The 23,827-nt window shown below is 36.6% G+C and overlaps 1 protein-coding gene across 1 annotated transcript in view; it reads left to right on the top strand.

Moving 5' to 3' along the window:
* LOC130012958 (von Willebrand factor D and EGF domain-containing protein-like) overlaps positions 1-23,827 on the top strand; it is a 97,733-nt gene that overhangs the window by 12,418 nt on the left and 61,488 nt on the right. Inside the window, exons 6-10 of the mRNA XM_056101214.1 lie at positions 10,256-10,376; positions 10,717-10,803; positions 19,853-20,194; positions 20,746-20,831; positions 23,055-23,121. Of these exons, the coding sequence (XP_055957189.1) occupies positions 10,256-10,376; positions 10,717-10,803; positions 19,853-20,194; positions 20,746-20,831; positions 23,055-23,121 (703 nt within the window). The remainder of the gene's footprint in view (positions 1-10,255; positions 10,377-10,716; positions 10,804-19,852; positions 20,195-20,745; positions 20,832-23,054; positions 23,122-23,827) is intronic.

Genomic DNA, 23,827 nt, shown 5'->3' with positions numbered 1-23,827 from the left:
TATTTTTGTTTGATTTAAAGATACATTATGGGAGATTAGATAAAGAGCTGACAGCTCTCATTATAATAGTTAACAACTAGATAATGTAAACGGAATTTGCTGAAAATTTCAGTCAAATTGATCCACGATGAACCGCGATTTTGAGCGATTGAAATTTCGGCCTAGCCTCGATCATCATTACTAAAGTCGGTAGGATAAAAAACATAGTCTTGATTATCCACTTCATGATTTAATAATGAACGGAAGTCGAACAGCAAATTGGAACATAATCAAATAAAGATCGCAGCCTAGCGATTCCATTTAGATAACATTTCAGGACTAAAGAAAGACCTACAATATGCAGATTTAGCTCTTGCATAATGTATGTTTAATTGTATTTTAATATAAAGATAATTTAATAAAAAAATAGTCTACATTTACATTTCATCATAGACATACAACGAAAAACAAATCTCGAACAACAAATTTCCAAATACAAATCTTGCAAAACATTTCTCCAAAACAATTTCTCCAAAACCATTTCTCGAAATTCGTCGAACGGGAACATTATGCCGACATGAGCCGAAATCAACCTGGCATACAATAGGTCACCATATAATAATGGAGAACCAAACAAGCATACAATAAGAAAAATCGCTCGAGGACAGTGACTATGGCTAATCCATAGAGTTATGTTTCTATATATATATATTGGTTAATTTGATCGAACATTAAATAAAATAAATTGAAAGTAGTCTATTTTTAGTAATTAGGTTTAAAAAATTTTATAGCGACAGATTTCTTTGGACAAACGAAAGGGTTTTTTATTTTTTCTAAATCATATAATCATGAATGTGCCAGTAAATAACTAATACTCGTGTATTCAAAGAGCGACAGAAAAATACTTTCCGGTGATGCATTACAGGATAACTGGAATCGTGTATTAAGACCCGTATTTTGACTTTTGAATATCCTCCCCACTCACTCAACAGAGTTCAGACGATCTAAATTTTATCTGCTTTAACAAGGTACGTATATATGAATATGTCAGAAAATATTTTAAAATTTTGAAAAGGCATTTGGACCTTTTTAATGGTATACATCCCGATTTCTTGTATCTTGTGTTATGACCCGTATTTTGACGTTAAATACCCCACACCCTCCTCATTTAATACAGGTTAGTGCCATTCAAATTTGTTCTGTTTTCAAGGTATATAAATATAAATGTGCCAGAAAATAATTTACATTTTGTAGCAAGCAATAAATATACTTTCCAGTAGTATATTTTTATAAGCCCTCATTTTCATGTGGACGTATTATATATGCCGTCGCTCCTGTCCGTCCGTCCGTCCACAATTTGTTTGTGGACATTCTACAAGTCACAATTGTTATCCGATTTTGACGAAACTTGAGATATAGGTCTATCTCCCAACGATCTCGGTTCTTGTCCATATTGGCATGTATCTGACCATGGATTATGGCCCCTGATTGTTCGAAAAATCACGCTTTTAGCTTGTGGACACTCTAGATGTCACAATTTTCACCCGATTTTGATAAAACTTGAAATGCATGTTTATAACCCAAAGATCTTGGTTCCCTGCGATATTCGCGCATATCGGATCGTAACTCCCTGACATATGGCCCCTGATTGTACGAAAAATCGCGTTTTTAGCTTGTGGTCCCTCTAGAGGTCACAATTACTATCCGATTTAAACAAAAACGTGTGAATATATCACCGTTACACACTAAGATCTTGGTTCCTTTTGATAATCTCGCATATCCGAACGCAACTTCCTGGATTATGGCCCCTGATCGTATGACAAATTGCATTTCTAGCATGTGGATTCTCTAGAGATTACAATTTTTTTCCGATTTTAAAAACCGTTCAAATATATCACCATTCCACCAAATTGAAGGTTGGATGCGAATTTCGAGAAAATCAAAATGAAACTGCCAGACAAAATGGTCGCTCTTTGTACGCAAATTATGTATATAAGTATATGTAATATAAATGTTGTAGATCCTCTAGAGGTCACAATTTTGATCCGATTTTGATGAAACTTAAAGCAAATCTTTATATCCCAAAGATCTCAGCCCCTTTTGATATTTGCGCATTTCAGACTATAACTTTCTGAATTATGGCCCCTGATTATACAAAAAATCGCTTTGTTTTTAGCTTGTTCTCTATCCATCTCTTGCAAACCGTGGGCGTATCTTGCCTGGCAGCCGCTGGTTTTTTTTTATTAAGATCCGGGTTTTTTTGACATAATAAAGTTTAGTACCGTGAAACTTTGATCTTTGTTCAAGGTATGTAAATATAAATGTGCCAGACAATAACTTGTAAAGCTGTACAGTACTAAATTCAATTAAGTGAAGGGGGAGGGTTGTGGGGTCTTAAATGTCAACATACGGACCACTACGTAATTCCAGATATCACACTGAATACCACCGAAAAGAAATTTCATTTAACTTTTCAAAAATGTAAATTATATTCTGACACATTTAAATTTACATAGGCCTACTTTGAAAAGGGTATTAAAGTTGAGGTGTTTTAAATACATTACTTATTCCATGGAACATTCATGATTACATGATTTAGAAGAGATAAGACGCTCTTTCGTGTGAGAAGTGTTTTCGGAGAACTGTTTTGCAAGATTTGTATTTGGAAATTTGTTGTTCTAGATTTGTTTTTCGTTGTATGTCTGATGAAATGTAAATGTATGCTATTTTTTTATTTTCTAAAATAAATTTTATGTTAAAGGAGCTACATCTTTAATGTTTGGGACCTAGAAATTGACACAAATGGGTCGCAACGCATATAATAATGTAATATGAATGTATATAAACTGATTTACATTCAATCGTTTCCGTTTTTACTCTAATTTCAAATCAGTTATGTTCGGCGAAATACGTCAGAAGTCTCAATCTGGTTGTTGCAGTCTACATAGTATTCATTGCGCACGCTCTGCAGATAGGAATATGCCGTCACCGTTTGACATGACTTGTGGAATATGTCTAGCCTCGTTCTTCGAGTCCCTTGTTAGAAATGGGATTGAAACGCATTATGGTATACGATTCGTGTACCAATGGTAAAATGTTTATTTTGTCTTGAATATTTGACATCAGAAAACCATCTTTTCCCGGTAAGATTACAACATCAATGTTGATTTAAATTGACAAATAATTCGCGTTTTCAATGTCGAAGACTTTGGATGATATTGAGTTAGAGACTTAGCTACTTTAATATTAAACTGCAATTGAATTAAACAAAAATATAATTTACAAATCTGTATGACAAATGTCTCATTTATAAAACAAATATTGACTTTAAGATACAAATGTTAATTTTAGTGTACAAATGTCGAAATACGATAACAAATGACGAAATAAGAATTAGGGACTATGAATTAAGAACACTGAATAAAGAGGTGTTTTGACTTCCATACTTCACAGCCATGTCCAAGAAGTGATGGGTGATTCTTTAGTCTGCGATGCAGAAAGATGTAGGATTACTAGTTAGCTATTTTGACTTTTTGCCTTATCTATCGCTATCTAGTGGTAAACGCGTGGTACACAATACCACTTGTATGCTTCGGAATTAGGACATTCATAGGCTTTTAAAAAGAGTATTGGCATTCAAGGCCCAGCACTGTTGGCCAACAATCTTTGGTGCATTAAAATTTGCCAACAACCCTACCTACATAATCAGAACTGTCCATCCCCATGGGTTTTCCTCCGGGTTCTCCTGTTACCTCCCAACGCTAGGGAATTATGTAAATAAATTTGAAGCATATGGTAATCCCAAACTTACATAGTTTCTCTCTTCGTCTTTACAATACCCATGCCAGCTGTCAGTCAACGCAGAACTGTCCATCCACATGGGGCTTTCTCTGGTTACACATACCCCTTCTGTCTCTTCCTTTCTACCAAAACATTATCAGTTTAATTCTACATTTAAATAGACCTAGGCCTAATCTGCTGAAGTTTGAAGTAACCAAGTCTGTAAGATAGAATACATGATTAGTATTAATGTTGTGCAAATTCTGATACTAAATGTTTAAGGCTGTCATTAATAACAATTACGGTATCCAGTTTCGTAAATGTGCCAACTCTCCTAAATATATATGTACAGTCATACTGCATTGCCTACAATTAAATATGAGCTGGTAGCCTAATTTTAGTTATATGTATATATATTCTATAACAATAATTTAAACAATGCGTTAAATTTTCTACTTGTTGGGTAAAAACGGTTATGAACTCGTATCTAAACTTTTTATCAACCAAAGGGGGTCACAACTACAACTGAACTAACTCACAATCTAAATGCGCCGTTATCTTTGTATTTGTACTGTGTGCTGTAAACACCACGCTCTCTTATAACATAATTTCAAATCTGGATTGGACATCAATTTTATTCTATCAACATTATTACAATGTTAGAACATCGAGAGACCCTTCTCTTGTGAGCTTCCCAGCTCCACACTGATTTGTCTTAAAACCCCAGCTAATTTATACCAAACTTTGATATCTTAAGAAGTTAATTAAAACGTGCATATACATACATTATTGATATTAACTATATAAAATAAAGAACTACACAATGAATAACAAATTGAATGCTGGTGATGCTGCAGTCAACAAACGGCCAACCTAATATAATCATATTGATTTTGGTGACACAGCGGGTTAGCGATCGGACAAGTATTGTTTAACTTGAACTCCCTCACCCTGTTTCAATTCCTCCCCTTGTTAATAGTTTGTGAAACAAACAAAAAAAACATAACCACCCAATCCTTGAAAAGTATATAGCAAACATATATATATAATATAATATGTATAAGTTGTATTTGAAAAGTTCTTCTGAAAAATTGTCATAATGTCGATCCAATTTTAACACATTAATAGTTCACAATATACACTAACCAGCTACGGAATATAAAACAATAAAACACACATAACAGCCACCACAGGATCCACAAACAACAAAAAAAAATTATCAGCACAAAAGAAAAACGTTTCATGTTCTGTCAGGAAATATTTATATTCCTATAATTCGAACAGCTATTATCGTCCATAGTTTATCCATTTTCTTCTTAATTTAAAGTTAAAGAAGGGTAAATTGATCTTTCCTTTGGTGGTGCAGAGGTAACATCTTCTCCTTTCAGCGTAATTTCGCCTTCGGTCTTCGCCGACACCATCTTGGTCAGAGCAGAATACGTTGCTCTGACATCTTTGTTATTTTCGTATATCTTGGCTGTTTTTTCATTTCGGTTTTTTATACATTTTACTAGTAATTAAATAGTAAGTAATCATATTGAAAATACACAACAATTAAAAATAAAACCCCCAAAAAACCAATTAAATTAAAGAATTTATAGCTAATACTAAAAATAGGGTCTTGTCAAATTGCTTTTACTTGAGATAATCGATCATGAATATTTTGAACACATATAATTATCTTCAATAAGATAGTTTCTGTTTTATAAAGCATCAAATTTTCAACTGATTTATCTTCCTATACAAAACAAACGACAATACAAACTAAAATTCTACCGTAACGCTCTTAACCTGAGCTAACCCTTTCACTGAGGGTAATACACATTTAAAAAATCTACCATAATGCTCTTACTTGAGCTAACCCTACCTTTGAGGGTACATATTCCACTCTTTTAGGAATTCAATATAAATACGTCCCATTAATAGTCGGGAAAAATATACATGTATACATAAAAACATATTTATAGGAAGATAAAACATTAATTTTGGGATTGTCTCTCTAATCAAAAACCGAAAATTAACGGAAGACGTCTTAAGCATTTTACAAAAATCTTTGAGACAAGCACAAAACAGTTCAATTCTTTTAAGAATACATATTTATTCTATTTCTTTTAACTAAATATTTCTCATATTATGCCGAAAGATGTGTTCAAAATTAAACAAAAATCAATTATATTCTTTTAAAGCAAAACGACTCACCTTTATACTACTAATATTTTACATTTTAACGATTTACAGTTAATTTGATTCTTGTTTTTTTTCTTTCATGGCCATGCAGTCCTCTTTTCTTCTGTGTCCGTACCATCCTGTCTTTCTCGCGTAAAATTATACTAAAAACATTCGCCTCCATTTCTGCATTTGCTGTTGTTATTTTCATAACTGGATATTATTCAGCTATCACCGCCTTCTGCATGTTTTCGTACAACCTCAGTTGTTCGCTGGACACGGTCACCAAGCTTATGTTTATAACATAATTTCAAATCTGGATTGGACATCAATTTTATTCTATCAACATTATTACAATGTTAGAACATCGAGAGACCCTTCTCTTGTGAGCTTCCCAGCTCCACACTGATTTGTCTTAAAACCTCAGCTAATTTATACCAAACTTTGATATCTTAAGAAGTTAATTAAAACGTGCATATACATATATTATTGATATTAACTATATAAAATAAAGAACTACACAATGAATATCATATTGAATGCTGGTGATACTGCGGTCAACAAACGGCCAACCTAATATAATCATATTGATTTTGGTGACACAGCGGGTTAGCGATCGGACAAGTATTGTTTAACTTGAACTCCCTCACCCTGTTACACTCTTCCGGCCATAGTCGTGCTTAACATGCCAAAATCAACAGTATATCACATGACCCGTGCATTCGCACAACACTACACTACGGCAGGTTTCTTTTTTTTTAAAGTTTTTTTTGTTCTCTTGGGGGCGGGGGGGTCGACTGTTTTGAGTTCGTTTTCTCTCTTTTTTTCGTGCTCTTTTTACTCGGTATCAATCCACGCACAGCGCCGCATAAATACCGTTCCGTGATCATTGATCCTTTATTTGTAAATATGTATATAGATGTGATTACCAATATTATTGTAAATATCTATATTATTTTCCAACGTATGTAAATGCTCAAAATTATTTTCAATGTACATCACCAAGTAATTACGTTTATGTGTGTCTTTCTGTTGTTTATATTTTTGTCTGTTGTTTGTTATTTTTTCATTATGTCCCAAATATTATATTTATGACCCTCTTAGTCTCTGGTGATATCGAAAGCAATCCTGGCCCTCCCCGCAACTATTCTATCGTCCATCTGAATATAAGGAGCGTCCGTCACAAAGTTGATACTTTAGCAGCTGAACTCTCCGAAAAATTTGACGTTATTCTTTTAACCGAGTCATGGCTTGATAAATCAGTAGACAAAAGTACATTATTACTAAGTTCTTTCCACGCACCTATAAGAAATGACAGGACGTACGGACAGGGTGGGGGTGTTGTGGCTTACATACGGGACACACTTTCTGTGAAAAGAAGACCTGACCTGGAAGTCAACGGTACAGAGTGCATATGGTTACAATTAAATACCCCAAATAAAACTATTTTAATAGGAACTTTTTATAGACCTCCAAATTCTACTGCCGAACAAAACAATAAAATTTTTGATTCGATTGCTAAGTCAATATGCCATAATGTCGATAATTGTTTTATATTTGGCGATTTTAGTATTGATTCATTATCTCTAAATATTTTCAATTCGAAACTTATGGCTCAAGATTCAACACCACCAAAAACCTTTTCGTTTGGATCCCGCACAAACCAAATTATTCATTCTAAACTGCGTCTCTCTTGCAGCAATCTAAACGGCCATAAAATTTTTACGTCACATTTCTGACAATCCATCCTGTAATTGTGGACATCAATTTGACGACACCGAAATAAAACAATAAATAATTTATCGACTAGTCATCGAAACACTACTGTTTTATTGTACGGAATTGACGACGTGGAAGACTCACTCAATATTTTTAAAACTGTCCATTCGTTTTTTGAAATCACCAGACGGTTCCAGGGACAACTATAAACACTCAATGTAAATATATTCTCACTATAATCATACTTGCACGTGTACATTGATTATTAATTTCTAAAATGTAAATACATGTATCTATATCTGACAGGGAGGGGGGGGGGTAATATAGGCTATGCCTGTTCCCCAATCCCTATTCAGATACAAATCTGAATAAAATATTGCTTATAAAAAAGGCCCAGCACATTTAAGGGTTTAATAGATGTTATTGTACAAAATCTGCCTTTTTGAATGGCTGAATGGATTTATCTGAAATGTTGTAAGGATTACCCTGAGATTATAAAGATAAGAGTCTGTGTGAAAATATTTGAAGAATTTGGATAGATATTGGTATAAATGCTACTTAGTTTGCGGTTGTTTAGATATAGGTGCAAAGACACCTTGATTGTTTCTAGAAAATTTGGCAGGTATGTTGATTGGGGAGAGGGGGGGGGGGTGCTTGCCCAGATCCGTGTTCATCGAAAGGAGCAAGAAATGGGATTATTTCATCGATTTTACATATTTGAAATGTTTTGTTTTTTCTCTCAGTAGTAGGCCCTTTTATTCAGTATATCCGATCTTCATTAGCCCAGTCGGAGCTAAAGCCCATTTCATTTCAATTTATTGAGTACTAGCAGGATACCCGCCTTCACTCGGGGGTCATAACTCCGAAACCGGAAGTGGTAGACTAACGCCACCTGGCCTATGTTACTCCCCGGTCCGAGCTACCCCTATACCCCAAATTTCAGACTCGGGGCAGACCTAGTGTAGCCGCCGACCCCGAACAGAGACAGACAAACGACAGTCTCAAATATTAGTATAGAAGATAGATGGGATTGGCGGTCGTGTCATATAATGGCCCCAGCATAATCATATCCCTGTAGAAATGGGCACTGTGAAGAGACATTTTTAGACATTGTGGACTTCGTGATTCTCCTCAAACTCATGGTGAATTGCAACTAAATTTTGAACCTATTGCGAGGACCATGCGGGAGCAGCTTTTTATGGAACATTTTGAATTTAAATATTTCAAAAAATATTTCTCTTATAAGCTGTTTCTGCATAATCCTGGCATTAGATTCTGAATTTAGCTGCACTCCATCATGAGTTTTATGAGAATCACCACAACCCCCACCCCCACGCACCGCATCATCCTTTTCCCGCAAGTGCACACCGCTGGTCCATTTCCAACCCAGCTGAACAAACCAGGGCGCGGTTCCTAGAAAATTCTTTAAGTAAGCACACAATCGTGCTTCACTTTTTCTTACATAAGAAACTTATAAAAATACCGTCCCTAGAAAAACCTCAAGACCATTCGTACGTAAGCGCAAGTCAAGTATAAGTCTAAGCACATTGTGACTGGTAAAGTTTACCATAAACTGAAACTACGACGCCCTTTAACGTCATTAAAACAACTTTGGTATGCGAATTACGTCATAAATTTGTCGTCTGCTTCATTGACGTCATGGTTGATTTAGATGCATTTGACATGTCCCCTATACACATATAAAATGTGCCACAAGATAAATAACGCAGACACATACAAACTAACTGAATAATTGTGGGAGCGCCTGATCTAAAAGTAGTCGGTGTGTTCTTAATTTCTTTTGGAGAAGGATTTTCTCTGTCTTGTAATTGTCTCTTTGGTATCAAAAGGTGTCGTAAATGCCGTCGAATAACTCTACGGTCAGCCATCTCTTTGAATCAGAAACAGACTTTAGGTTGGTAAGCAAGCCATATACCTTGCTTGGGACTTGTGCTTAGATTGACTATGTTTAAGAACGAAGTTGTGCTTAAGTTTTTTCTTGGAACGCATCATAACGTTCTTGTGCTTACAATGAAGTCTACTTAAAATCTAAGCACAAGAACGTGCTTAAGAATTTTCTAGGAATCGGGCCCTGGACAAGCATCACACAATCAACATACCTCCCAAACTTTGTTGAAGAGGAGTCAAAAATTTGCTCAATCAAGGGGCTGTTTCACCCAAACTATGGGTTCGAGCAAATGCATTCAATTACTTTCAGACAAACTCTTATATTTATAATATTAGGGTGATCCTTACAATATTTCACGGAAATCCATTCATCCATTATGAAAAAAAGCAAATTGTGTATGATAACTTCTATTTGATCCTTAATTGTGTTAGGACTTCAGTACGTAGACAATGGCCCAATTTCGAAGCGGTCATTATTATTTAAAAAAATAATATTCAGTAACTTTAATGTAAGTTGCTATTGGTATTGAAAGAATACATTTCGCGCCAATTTCTGTCACCATTTTGGATTTTGGCCTCTATTTTGAATCCACCATTTGTGAGATGATTCGGAAACTGTCCAGAGTGAATCGGATGGCCAACAAAACCTATAAAATGATATATTACACCACAAGGTTTGACGCTTGTTGCTGTTTTTATCCAGGTACGTGAACAACCGATTTATATACAGTTCACCTTTAGCTGCTTATGCTGATCCGGCCAACGAACGAGTTCTGACAGAAGCTAAACTACGGGAACAGCGTGTGGTCACGGTTGGCTTTGATGTAAGATTGGATTATAATATATTTACATCTACCAAAATAAGTAAAATGCAACCTAATTAAAATACCTTGAATAATAGCATTATAATTACAGTAATTCACACAACCACCTTTGTCCTTAAATGAAACCATTATTGGTAGGGTTTGGCCATATTAAATTCACACCAATCAAGAGTAAAATCAATTTTTGTTCATGCTCCTACTCCACTACAGAACGGGCAAATAATTATGTGTTCCCTTAACTTGACATGGCATTATGAACTCTTGCGCTGTTTCTGTAAACCACCTGGTACCGATTCCCATAATATTTTTTATTACAATTTAATATTATTTTTCGTTCAAGATTTATTGTGAAATTAGAGCAGGCAGAGGCGTCAACGGACCGGCAGGAATTCCATCTACGAGTAAACCAATATTTATTGGAATAGAGGTTAGTTCCATCCTGTTAATTTCTATATATATGTCGACCAATTGTGATGTATGACAGTAGGAAAAAAGTGTCTTGTGAGATCATTAAATTTTCATGAATTTTGTTTTATTAAATGTTAATTATGTGACATAATGGTACGAACAACGCGCCAATCGTACATTATTTTACATAGATGAAATAGTAACTCACGTAAAGAATTCATTGAAATGCAGTGAGAGATAGTTTCTGTATTTTAACTTTCTACTATTCTGCTCCGGCAGGGCTAAAGCAGACAGTCATGCCCCGTACAGTGTGCTATGAGGAATATTTTGCCGGAACAGAGGCGCTACGGCCTACTTTTATATCAAATTCCATCTGCCAAGAGGTTTTTTACTTGCATGCGAATGTGTACAAGGGACCGCCGTTTTTCGTATCATCCGAACGACTATATATGGCTTCAAAGAAGGGGAAAGTCGGAGCGGCCTAAAAAAAAATCATCATATAAGTTTCAGTCTCATCTCCTGTAATACATGCAAACGTTGGTTTCATTCCACATGTGCACATATTAAAGAGCTACTTCCGGCCTAGCGAAAGGCAGGTTACTTTTCGTGTGGACTTTGTGCCTTTAGTGTTGACTCTACTTTCAACTTTGATGGATAATTACTTATGTGAGCAGATTACTACGAGTTTCATTTGAAATTTTAACTCTTGTAATCCCCGAGTGAAAGATTAAGATATTAGCCATAAAGTTTAGCTGGATTATATCCGTATGACGCTACCGAAGCACACTCGCAGAAGGGTCTCTGGATAGAATGAAGAAATTATCTCACCGCCTGCTTTTTAGAGAACATTTAAGGCCATGAAAGTGTCAAAATTTTACCGAGCAGTCACAAAAAGACATACACGGCCGTTTCGGCGTTGATAGGGGCCGGTTGTGGAAACATGGACTTTTAAAGTTACTCTACTCGTCCTGATTTTAATTATGGATGCAATATTCAGGCGAACCGATCAACTTTCAAGTCTATCATAGTACACCACTGATGATCTGTGGCCCATTATGATATGTGGCCCAGTTCACCAGTGATGGATCAGTGTGGACCAGTCTACCACTGAATGTCTATTGTATCATAGTCCACAACTGATGGTATGTGTGTCCCAGTTCACCACAGATGGTATGTGTGTTCCAGGCTACCACTGATGGTATGTGTGTTAGTCCTCCACTGATAGTATGTGTGTCCCAGGCCACCACTGATGGAAGTAAATGAAATGAAATGGGGTTTAACGTCCTACTCCGATGGGTTACTGAAGACAGGCATACGCTATGAGGGCCATGGTGTGGACTAGCGGCACCACGGGCTACTCTTATATCGAATCCCATATCTTATACGTGCACGCCAATGTGTACACAGGACCTCTGTTTTTCATGCCATCCGAACGACTATACGTTGTTCCTTGTTCGGTCCCCTGATCTGCATCACTGACATCTCGATGAACAGTCTCGGCCAGTGCAAGGTTCGAACACGCTACCTCTACGTTAATCAGCCAACGTCCGACCCGCTGAGCCACAGTAGCTGCCAACCACTGGTATTTTGTGTGTCCCAATGCATCAATGATGGTCTGTGTGTTGCAGTCCACTACTGTTGGTCTATGTCCAAGTCCACCACTGGTGGTCATTGCGTCCCAGTCCACCACTGATGGTCTGTCGCCCAGTCCTCAAATGATGGCCTGTGTTCCATTCCACCACTAATGGTAGGTGGGCCAGTCCACCGCTGGTGGTCTGTGGCCCAGTCGACCAATGATGGTCTGTGTGTCCCTGTACACAACTGATGGTCTGTTGCCCAGTGCACCACCGAAGGTATGTCTGCCGTAATCCGCCACTAATGGTCTGTCTTTGATTGTCTATTATGTCATAGTTTACCACTGATGATCTATTGTGTCATATCCAGTGCACTAAGGCCTAAGTTGATTTTGAAAGTTGATCAGTTCGCCTGAATATAAAATTTAAATCAGGGTGAGTAGGTTAACTTTAAAAGTCCATATTTCCACAACAGGGACGCTTATCAGCGCTGAAACAGACATATTTGTCTTTCTTGACTGTTCTATAAGATTTTGACACTTTGATGGTCCACTGACCCGTTTGCGAGCGTGCTTCGCCAGCGTCATACGGACTTAATCCAGCTAAATTGTATGGCTAATATATGAAATATTCACTCGGGGATTACAAGAGTTAAAATTTCAAATGAAACTCGTAGTAATCTACTCATCTGGGTAATGATCCATTATAGTTGAAAGTAAAGTTATCACTAAAGGCACAAAGTCCACGCGAAAAATAACATGCCTTTCCCCAGGCCGGAAAGTCTTCAATATTTACCCATGTAGAATGAAACCAATGTTGTATTTATACAGTGAATAAAGTCCTGATCCCTTATACATTTTTTCTGCATGTAGGGCATGATCTTTTACCAGGATCAAACTCATACTAATTTGATGAACTTTTAAGCTGCTCCGACTTTCCTCTCCTTTTGTTTGTTACTAAAAGAACAAACGCCACCGAAGACTGCTTACAACTTGCATTGGGATGCTTTATACAGAAAATGACGTGCTGAATGGTGTAAACGGGAGAAATTATCGTCTGAAAAACACTTACCTATGACCCACCTAGAGTGCCCCACAGTTTTTATAAGTGGCCTAGCTTGTCACCTGACCAACCTACAGTGCCCCATAAGTCTTATGCGGGACCTATTGTGATCCATGACCAATCAAGTGTCACACTATATTTATGTATGGCATAGCGTGACCCATAACACGGTAACATGCATAGTGTGTAGAACCTATCTCTAAGTATTGATTAACTGGCCTATGTGTTAGAATATCTATATATGAAGTAGAAAGGGTTCATTGTGGTTACTATTCATGGGAATTCGTGAGAAATATACGTGTTGTCAGTAGTCGCTAAAACCCGTCAGTATTTGTACCGTACGTCAGTATTCCTATAAATGGTCAGTAATAATCAAAAGGTGAGTATTTAAGTCAATTGGTTAGTATTCCTTACTTGTGCCAGTATGTAAAAATAACGTGAGTAATTAAACAAACGTGAGTTAAGCCGATCATATCACTAGTCAGGCGCATGCGGGAGAAATTGACAAAAGCGTGACTAATTAAGAAACCGTCACTATTTGAGGTCTACGTCACTATCAGAGTGAAACCGCCAGTTATCTTTGATGTGCGTCAGTAACTGGACCCAACGCCAGTAGAGCGTGAAATCGTTAACTATATAAATTTCTGGCGAGTATTGTTAGTGAGTATCGTCGCTTATAAATTATTAATTAACTATTTACTAATATTTACGAATCGGGAAATGTTTTTAAACAATAATAGATGGCATTCAACAATAGGAATATTTGTCGGCTATTTCGATTACCGCCGTAGTCTGCAGAATGCGGCGCAATGGGTAGTGTTATTTAATTTACAATTTATATTTATTCTCGTTATATAACATGCGGATTGGCACATGTTTGGGACTTGCGGCACTTTGATTTCTGTATGGATTAAATTTGGAATCAATGTATGGATTAAATTGTTAAAAAAAGATCAACACCAATCTGTTTTCTCTAATTTGATTGAAACAGATAATATGATAGCAGATAACAGAAATAATGAATTTCATATACGTACATACAAGCTGAAATTCTGATCACTGAACAATCGTGTGAATATCTATATACATGTACATTATTATTGGTATCTTCAGATTTGCAACATATTACAAACCGATTCCTGTTTTAAAATAAAAACCAATATAATTCAAACGTCAACACGACCATTTCAAAAATAATTGTCCGTGTCAAGGCGACTGCAGTTCGATTGCTTTATTTACAAAGATAACTGATAGGGTTCATATTGCAAATAGAGTGTCAACCATTTTTATGTGTGACCTAGACTGACCCATGACCCATGTCACGGTGCCCCACATCTTATGCGGGACCTGTTGTGATCAACACCAATCTGTTTTCTCTAATTTGATTGAAACAGATAATATGATAGCAGATAACAGAAATAATGAATTTCATATACATACATACAAGCTGAAATTCTGAGCACTGAACAATCGTGTGAATATCTATATACATGTACATTATTATTGGTATCTTCAAATTTGCAACATATTACAAACCGATTCCTGATAAAAAAAAACAAAAAAAAACAACATATAATTCAAACGTCAACCCGACCATTTCAAGAATTGTCTGTGTGAAGGCGACTGCAGCTCGGTTGCTTCATTTAAAAAGATAACTGATATTAAACTATACAATTGACTGAGCTATTCAGGTTTCATATTGGAAATATTTTGGTGTCAAGGCAACTGGAGTTCGGTTGCTTTATTTAAAAAGATAACCAATATTAAACTATAAAATTGACTGAGCTATATCCGTTTGAGGAAAAGCATGTTCTAAAAAAAAATCACATAGCAACCACGCCATATATTTGTTAATTTTTGTTTAATATTTCTCTCGGTGTTAAAATTTAGAGCGAAAAAGAACAGTCCATACATTAGTAATGTAGGTCTTGTATATTAAACTTTTATGGGAATAATTTTTTTCTAATCTCAGAAGATTAAGAATGTTGATTGGGTAATCGAGCTAAACGTATCTTCTGTGACCTTCGTAACATGACTCAATTAAAATAAGGTTTTGCGTGTACGATAGGTCTACTTTTATTTTCAGGTACCGGAATGGTATCAGAATCCGAACCCCAGATAGGGTAATGAACGTAGCCATGATACCACAATGGGCCGCGCCGGGTGTCTGGACTTAAAATTGGGATTATCGGTAATTCATAAACTAGAGATTCACGGCTTCACAACGATGCCAAGTATTACTTAAGGAGACTGATCGGTCGGCCCTCTGCATTGTCTATTTTTGAAATATAGTAAGAATGGCCAGCTCTTTATCTTAATCTTAGTATTGAACATGCTTTACGTTTCAATATTCCAAACCCACTGGTTGACGGCTATCTTAAAATTTTGTGGTTTAGTTAACAGGAATAGAGATGAGATAGAGCGCGGCCATTGCTCCGACGATGGTAATCTTTATGAGGAAAAGATTGTCACAACAATGAAAACGCAAGAAAGGAAATGCTTAATGTCCTGCGCTTATGAAGACTGTCATATGCCATACAGTGTGGCGGTACTATGGCCTACTCTTATATTGAATTCCAACTGCCAATTGACCTTTTACGTGCACGCCAATGTATGCACAGGATCTTGGTTTTTTGTCGCCCCGAACGACAAGACAGCCGTCCTTCACTACAGACAAGGGGGAATCACGCCCGAAAATCCAGATGAACTTTCTCGACTATTCATGCATCGAACACGCGACCTCCTCCCTGTCTAGCGAGCCAGCGTCTTTATTTTTATCTTACCCACTTAGCCACCATGGCTCTCTGAAACATACAGGAGCGAATTTACGAACAAGTGTACGTAGAAGTAAAACGGTGATTTATTTTGTGGAAGAGTTGCAAAATTGATTACAGCTCACAGGAAACTAAAATTTTGTAATGTGGAATCGTTTTACTATTATGTAAGAAAAGAAAATATGAATTCAAAGAACTATATTAACTTTCGTTTTTTATCCGCGCCTCTCTTGCACGCGTACCAAGATGATAAATTGTGGAAACTCTCTCTCCCTGTCTGGATAGCCATAACGTGGATGGGTATGCTGTGGCGGTCTTCATTTGATTTTATGAATTGTTTTTATTGAATGAATGATGTTTTCAAAGGGTAATAAAATTTACTGCCATCCCGTCAGGTAGCAGATGTTTGTGCGTAGAACGTTTGGCAGTTCAAGTTATGATTTTTTGTATTTCAATCTTTAATAATTATTCTTTTAAAGTAAATAAAATAAAGTGTCAAACGAACGATTTGTTACCCCGTCGGGTAGCGCATTCATGCGTAGAACGTTTTGCATTGTATATTATACCATATAATATGTTATTACTATTTTCATCGTTATAAATATTTTTTAAAAATTGTTATAAAAGCTAATTTCTCAAAGGTAAAAAGATATTTACATTTAAACGGACATCGTTTTCTCAGGCATATTTCTGACAGCCCAACATGCGATTGTGGTCAAGCCTTTGAAGACTCTGAACATTTTCTTTTAATTTGTCCCTTACGTTCAGATGCACGATCTGCAACAATATCAAAACTTCCAAAACTTTATCAAAATTCTCAAAATTTATTATTCGGAACTGAAGACAGGAACAATTCTGAAGAAATTTTTTCGGCAGTACATAACTTCCTCGACATCTCCCAAATATTTTGAAAATTCGGTATGTAAATTTATGAAATATAAAGATTCTGATTGTGGTTTGTACATATCGTGTATATAGTGTATATAGCCATCTTATATTTAAACCGTTTACTTTACTTTACTTTACTTTTCATTATATATTTATGTTTGTACTTTTATGGAGAGGGGGTATATAGGCTTTTGCCTGTTCTCCAATCCAGTTTCTGTCAATAGATATTGTTTAGAAAAAAAAATATTTACATGACTATTCTGTTCTCATATATTCAGCTTACATATTTGTTTCAGTAAAAGCAGTGAAAATATATTTACTTTGTTCTTTCTTAACCATTAGGTGTCATCCCAAATTGAATCCATACAGATATCAAAACATAATAATCAAGAGGCTAAACTCGATTACCCAATCAACATTCTTAATCTCCTGATATAACACCAAGGTGCTAATTAAGTGGTGAGATTAACAGAATTTATTCCCATAAAAGTTCAATATACAAGACCTACATTACTAATGTATGGACTATTCTCTTTCGTTCTAAATTATAACACCGAGAGAAATATCAAACAGAAATTAACAAATATATGGCGTGGTTGTTATGTGATTTTCTTTTAGAATATAACGATATCTTTAACTTGCTTTTCCTCGAACAACCTCAAACGGATATAGCTCAGTCAATTTTTTAGTTTAATATTAGTTATCTTTTTAAATAAAGCAACCGAACTCCAGTTGCCTTGACACCAAAATATTTCCAATATGAACCCTGAATAGCTCAGTCAATTGTATAGTTTAATATCAGTTATCTTTTTAAATGAATCAACCGAGCTGCAGTCGCCTTCACACAGACAATTCTTGAAATGGTCGGGTTGACGTTTGAATTATATGTTTTTTTATTTTTTTTTTTTTTAATCAGGAATCGGTTTGTAATATGTTGCAAATTTGAAGATACCAATAATAATGTACATGTATATAGATATTCACACGATTGTTCAGTGCTCAGAATTTCAGCTTGTATGTATGTATATGAAATTCATTATTTCTGTTATCTGCTATCATATTATCTGTTTCAATAAAATTAGTGAAAACAGATTTGTGTTGATCTTTTTTTTAACCATTAGTTGTGATTCCAAATTTAATCCATACAGAGATTCCAAATTTAATCCATACAGATATCAAAGTGCCGCAAGTCCCAGAACATGTGCCAATCCGCATGTTATATAACGAAAATAAATATAAATTGTAAATTAAATAACACTTCACATTGCTCCGTATTCTGCAGACTACGGCGGTAATCGAAATCGCCGAAAAATACTCCTAGTGTTGGCTGCCATCCATTATTGTTTAAAAACATTTCCCGATTCGAGAATATTAGTAAATAATTAAATAATAATTTATTCAGAATGTAGCGACGATACTCACTAACAATTCGTTCGTTCGTTCGTTCGTTTCTGGGGTTTTACGTCCACTTCCACCTAAGGTGATATCGTAGACAAACACTAACAATGATGATGAGTTAGTTGTATTTTACGTCCGCTTCCACCGAGGTGATATCGCAGACACTAACAATGATGATGATGGGTTAGTTGTATTTTACGTCCGCTTCCACCGAGGTGATATCGCAGACAATACTCGCCAGAAATTTATATAGTTAACGATTTCACGCTCTACTGGCGTCGGATCCAGTTACTGACGCACATCAAAGATAACTGACGGTTCACTCTGATAGTGACGTAGACCTCAAATAGTGACGGATTCTTAATTAGTCACGCTTTCGTCAATTTCTACCGCACGCGCCTGACTAGTGATATGATCGGCTTAACTCACGTTTGTTTAATTACTCACGTTATTTTTACATACTGACGCAAGTAAAGAAAACTAACCAATTGATTTAAATACTCGACTTATGATTATTACTGACCATTTATAGGAATACTGGCAGACGGTACAAATACTGACGGGTTTAAGCGACTACTGACAACACGTATATTTCTCACGAATTTCCATGAATAGTAACCACAATGAACCCTTTCTACTTCATATATAGATATTCTAACACATAGGCCAGTTAGTCAATACTTAGAGATAGGTTCTACACACTATGTACCCAGCAATGTAACCCAGCTAGAGTGTCAACCATTTTTATGTGTGACCTAGACTGACCCATGACCCATGTCACGGTGCCCCACATCTTATGCGGGACCTGTTGTGATCCATGACCAACCTAGTAGGAGCAGAACCAGTATGACGTTAAACCCCATTTTATTTCATTTCATTTCTTGGTTAAAAGCAACCAACATAAACTATACCATAGCATTAATGAACGAATGAGGTAACAATCTTGGTACTAATTCGAATACATGTACACCGAAGCTGTCCATCTGAATGTTATCTGAAGGTTGTATCCTACTCACTGTTTGTAAGGAACCCTGTCTGGAATGGTCTTATATATATATATATGACCTGTTCGCTAAACAAATGACAGATAGTTACTTTAATGAAATTAAATTGATATAACTTACACGCTGATGGGCGATTACACCCACTTGTGCTCTTTTTGGGTTCCCATGTTTTCATTTAACATATATGCACCCTTCCGTAGTCAGTCCGATAAATACAGGGCCTAAAATAGCTATATAATTTCATCTGAATTACTTGAGGTACCACTCGTGAAATTGAAACTGGCCTCGGATGGTTATTCAGCCCCCGAAGCTTATTTATATATTTCTGAACCATTGATGTTACAACTTATACAAAATATGCTTTGCAGGTTTTGACGCCCACGATTACCGTTACAGAGGGTAAATCTGGCGAGATCCGTATAAAAGCTACAGCAAAGATAGGATGTCCTGATAGTGATTGCACATATGGTGTCATAGCGAATATACCAATAGGGACTGATACCTGCTCTCCAACAGTTCGTTCAGATACGGCTTGTGGGGTGAAAATTAATCCTGACAAATGGGAACAGATTTACAGTATCAAGGTTACTGGTTCAATTACTGAAGGTGAATATCGGCAACAGACCAATGTTATGAAAATCACACTTCGTTCCCCAGTTCAGTACTTTGGACACCCAATATGGGGAAATTATACTTTAGCTCCGGTTACGGTAAGTCCTTTTATTTTACAATTCAAGTGGGACAGACGTTCTAGTGTTAAATCATACATGCAGATATAGTCAAATCAGACAAATCGTTACATATTTATTTGAAGGTCGTGATATTGAGAAATGTCTCGTTCACTTCTTGCATCTGAACAGTTTTATTCCATAAAAGTAAATTTTGCTGCTCTTCAATTAAACTACCACGTGAATTATTTGTTATAACTAGATTGTTCTAACGTTAATTTCTTCTCTTTATTACTTAAATTTCTCTGATAGTTTGACTGAACATAATGAGCAGGTGGTGTAGGTTGGTAACTTATCGTGGAGTTACTACCCCTAACAGCAATTCGTTCTCCCAATAAGAGTTTCAGAAGATTTTTTATTATAGCTTGGTGTAGATCTACTGACCAGATCATGAACTTATTTAAAAAGGGTGGCAGGATTATGTATCTAAGATGTATTTAACATCATGTACAAAAGTTATGTCAAAATGTACTTTTCGGCATCCATCTGCTGTTCGATATAAATATTGGATTAATTGCTGTTGCCTTTTGTAGGTGAATGTAATAAAAGACACGAAGGCTATAGAAGGGAGGAAATGCGTTGTATCTGGTGATCCGCATGTTGTAACTTTCGGTAACAGGTAACGTTTTATATACTGATTAGATACGTAGATCTATTGTCGTCATTTCACTTAATCATGTCTTGTTCGTCGCTCTGTTCGATGATAAAAACGCAGCAATCAATCACTAAAACTTAATACCAGTGACACATTCAAGATGACGAGTTGACGATGGTTATCCTGTTATGAGCTTATGTATTTCAGTTTGATCACAATAATAAAAGAAAACAACCTGTAACCCTTAAAAGTAACATTTTAGTATAATTTGTTTAACAGATAATCAAAATATCATTTCTGTCTCCCCGATTGTCCACATTGCAATTTCATATAATAACTACAAGTGTATATACTATCTTTTATTACTCATAATTCGCTAAGATTATCATTATAACAGTCAATACCCATACAGTTGAAATGTCGTAAATGATCAATGAATGATATGAGCACGTGTGATTCTCCCAAAATCCACCATTAGAGTGACTATACAAATGTATACCACCACGTGAACTACAGGGCTTGTGAGAGGGGTATACAGCTGAGATTCTTATCCTGGGTAGAGGGTCCCGGAGGTATGCCGAATTGTTTAGTAAGATATTATCATACGTGACAGTTTATAATCGGAATTCCTAAAATTTTACTGGATTTGACAATGCCCATAGAGTACAGCTGTGTGCGTAGTCCGAGTTTGTATTCTCCCATATTTAATGTGTTCGTCCAACTTTTTTTTGGTGAACGCTCCACACTCTTACTGCTCTTGTTCAATATGTTAAAACTTAAGGGATTGTTCGAACATTTGGTCGTAAGGAAGAACCCTGTCCAAATTTACATTTTGTTCGTTCTGAAATTCAGTGTTATCTCCCTACTTACACTCGGACGAGCGAAATATTAAAATACTTGTTTAAAACTCGGCGAGATGGTTCTTTAGGATATGATCATGGGAAACTATTTTGCCCGTTTCCCTTACCAGTCATCATTTAAATTTTAAAGTTTCTGAAACGATACGTCTATACCTGGTTGAATTATTCACACTACAACGTCAGCAGCACGGCAGCTCAGAGAAACCAGGCGCTTGGAAGACTCGACGCTGGCCACACTGCCCAAGCCGTTGCCAATCACTTTCAGGTCAATGTTCGGACCATCTAAGGCTTCAGCAAAGATTTCGGGCCACCAACACCACGGTTGATCGCCCCCGAACTGGTAGACCAAGGGTTACCGCTAGGCGACAAGACCGCCATGTTGTGCGATAGCACGTGCAGAATCCCTTCACACGGGCATCTGAGACAGCACGTCAGACAGTGGGAACACACGGAAGAGCCATCACTACCAATACAGTGCGCCAACGTCTCAACAGACAGAACATCCATTGCCGTAGACCTCACCGTGGAACGAAACGATCCTCACCCCTGCCATCGACGTGAAGATCTTCAGTTTGCCCAACAACACCAGAACTGCCGACACAGATAAGAGTCGGAATTGCGTATAAACTGCAGATGGCAGCACCAGAATATGGCATCGACGTGGCCAGCGTTATTCTGACCAATGTGTCATGGAACGAGGTCCAAGCATAATGCTTTGGGGTGGAATCGGCCTGAACCAGAGAGTGGGTCCCGTGGTGTTCCAAAATCTTGGTCAACGGAGAGGAGGCGGCATCACAGCAGTGCGCTACATCGATCAAGCTCTCAGACCCCAAGTCATACCACATACCACGTCATCGGAACAACGTTTTTCAGCATGATAACGCCCGTGCCCACACCACCATAGTTACTCGTGACTTTCTACAGCAAAACGGTGTCAACGTAATGCACTGACCAGCTCTTAGTCCGGACTTAAACCCGATTGAAATCTTTGTGATGAAATTCAGAGGAGACTTAATAACGTCGTATCGAGACCAAACACAGCCGATGGATTGCGCCAGGCTTTTCTAAAAGTGTCGTTCCAGGTGCCAATGGCGTTTATCAATCGTCTTGTCCACTCCATATACAGACGCGGTGGACACACCAGATACTGATGAATAGACTGTGTAGAGACTCTAAACCTTCTCGTAATGTTTTGGAATTGTGATGAATTAATCACTAACGTGTCAACATACTGTTCACAAACAATTGCTTTGGTCCATTTAGTAAGTCGTTTTCTAGAATGCTTGATTAAAGTGCCTCTCTGATTTTGAAATCGTACTGACGTTTTTTTTTTTGTTTGTTTGTTTTTTTGCTGTTTAGTATATATTTGTATACTTTTACATTTCAGACATGTGGAACTCCAAATTCCTGGAACATTTACCATGTATCGGAATGATGACTATAATAATATAGAGGTAAAACTATATTTATTGTTAAATCTCATGACGGGTTCAAGCCACGCGGTCTTTCAGAAAAGTAATATTTTTGTAAAACTTAGTAGTGATCTGATGCGTATACTGTAGATAATAATTAGGGTTATTTGTAAAGTCATGACTGTGACCCCCCGCCCCGGGTTCTTTAGCGTTATCACACTGCTAATAAAGTAATGATACATAATGATACTAATTTGGTTCGGCCCGAGAAACATTCGAGAGGTTGACGACGCAACTGGCAGCACCGTGTGAAACAGCAGCAAGACTACGAGCTGAAAGGAAAGACCGTTGATTGTCGAATGAAAGCTAGCCAGTGGAACGATTTAAATTCTCGAGGCAAAAACTCGTATCTTCCGCAATATCGTTACAGAATGCATAAAAACATTACCGTAAATTAGGTAAAACACCTAATATATGGGTAATGTTAATGATTTAATCTTTTAATCGAAACCTTTTGCAACATTGGGTAAATTTAACTATTCTATCCAACACAAAATATAAATTGATTAATAATTCATTTCTTAAGTTCGAATTTCGTGAAAATCGGACCACAATTGTTCGACAAAATGGACGGACACTCCAGAGGTCACAATTTTTTTCCGAGTTTAAAAACCTTTCAAATATATTACCGTTACACCATAATTTCAGCTAGTTGTGTTTGAATTTCGTGAAAATGGGACCGAGACTG

This window comes from Patella vulgata, chromosome 5, assembly GCF_932274485.2.
Source record: "Patella vulgata chromosome 5, xgPatVulg1.2, whole genome shotgun sequence".
Taxonomy (NCBI): domain Eukaryota; kingdom Metazoa; phylum Mollusca; class Gastropoda; family Patellidae; genus Patella; species Patella vulgata.
The sequence above is the reverse complement of the archived record's forward strand: the minus strand, read 5'-3'. Positions and strand labels throughout refer to the sequence as shown.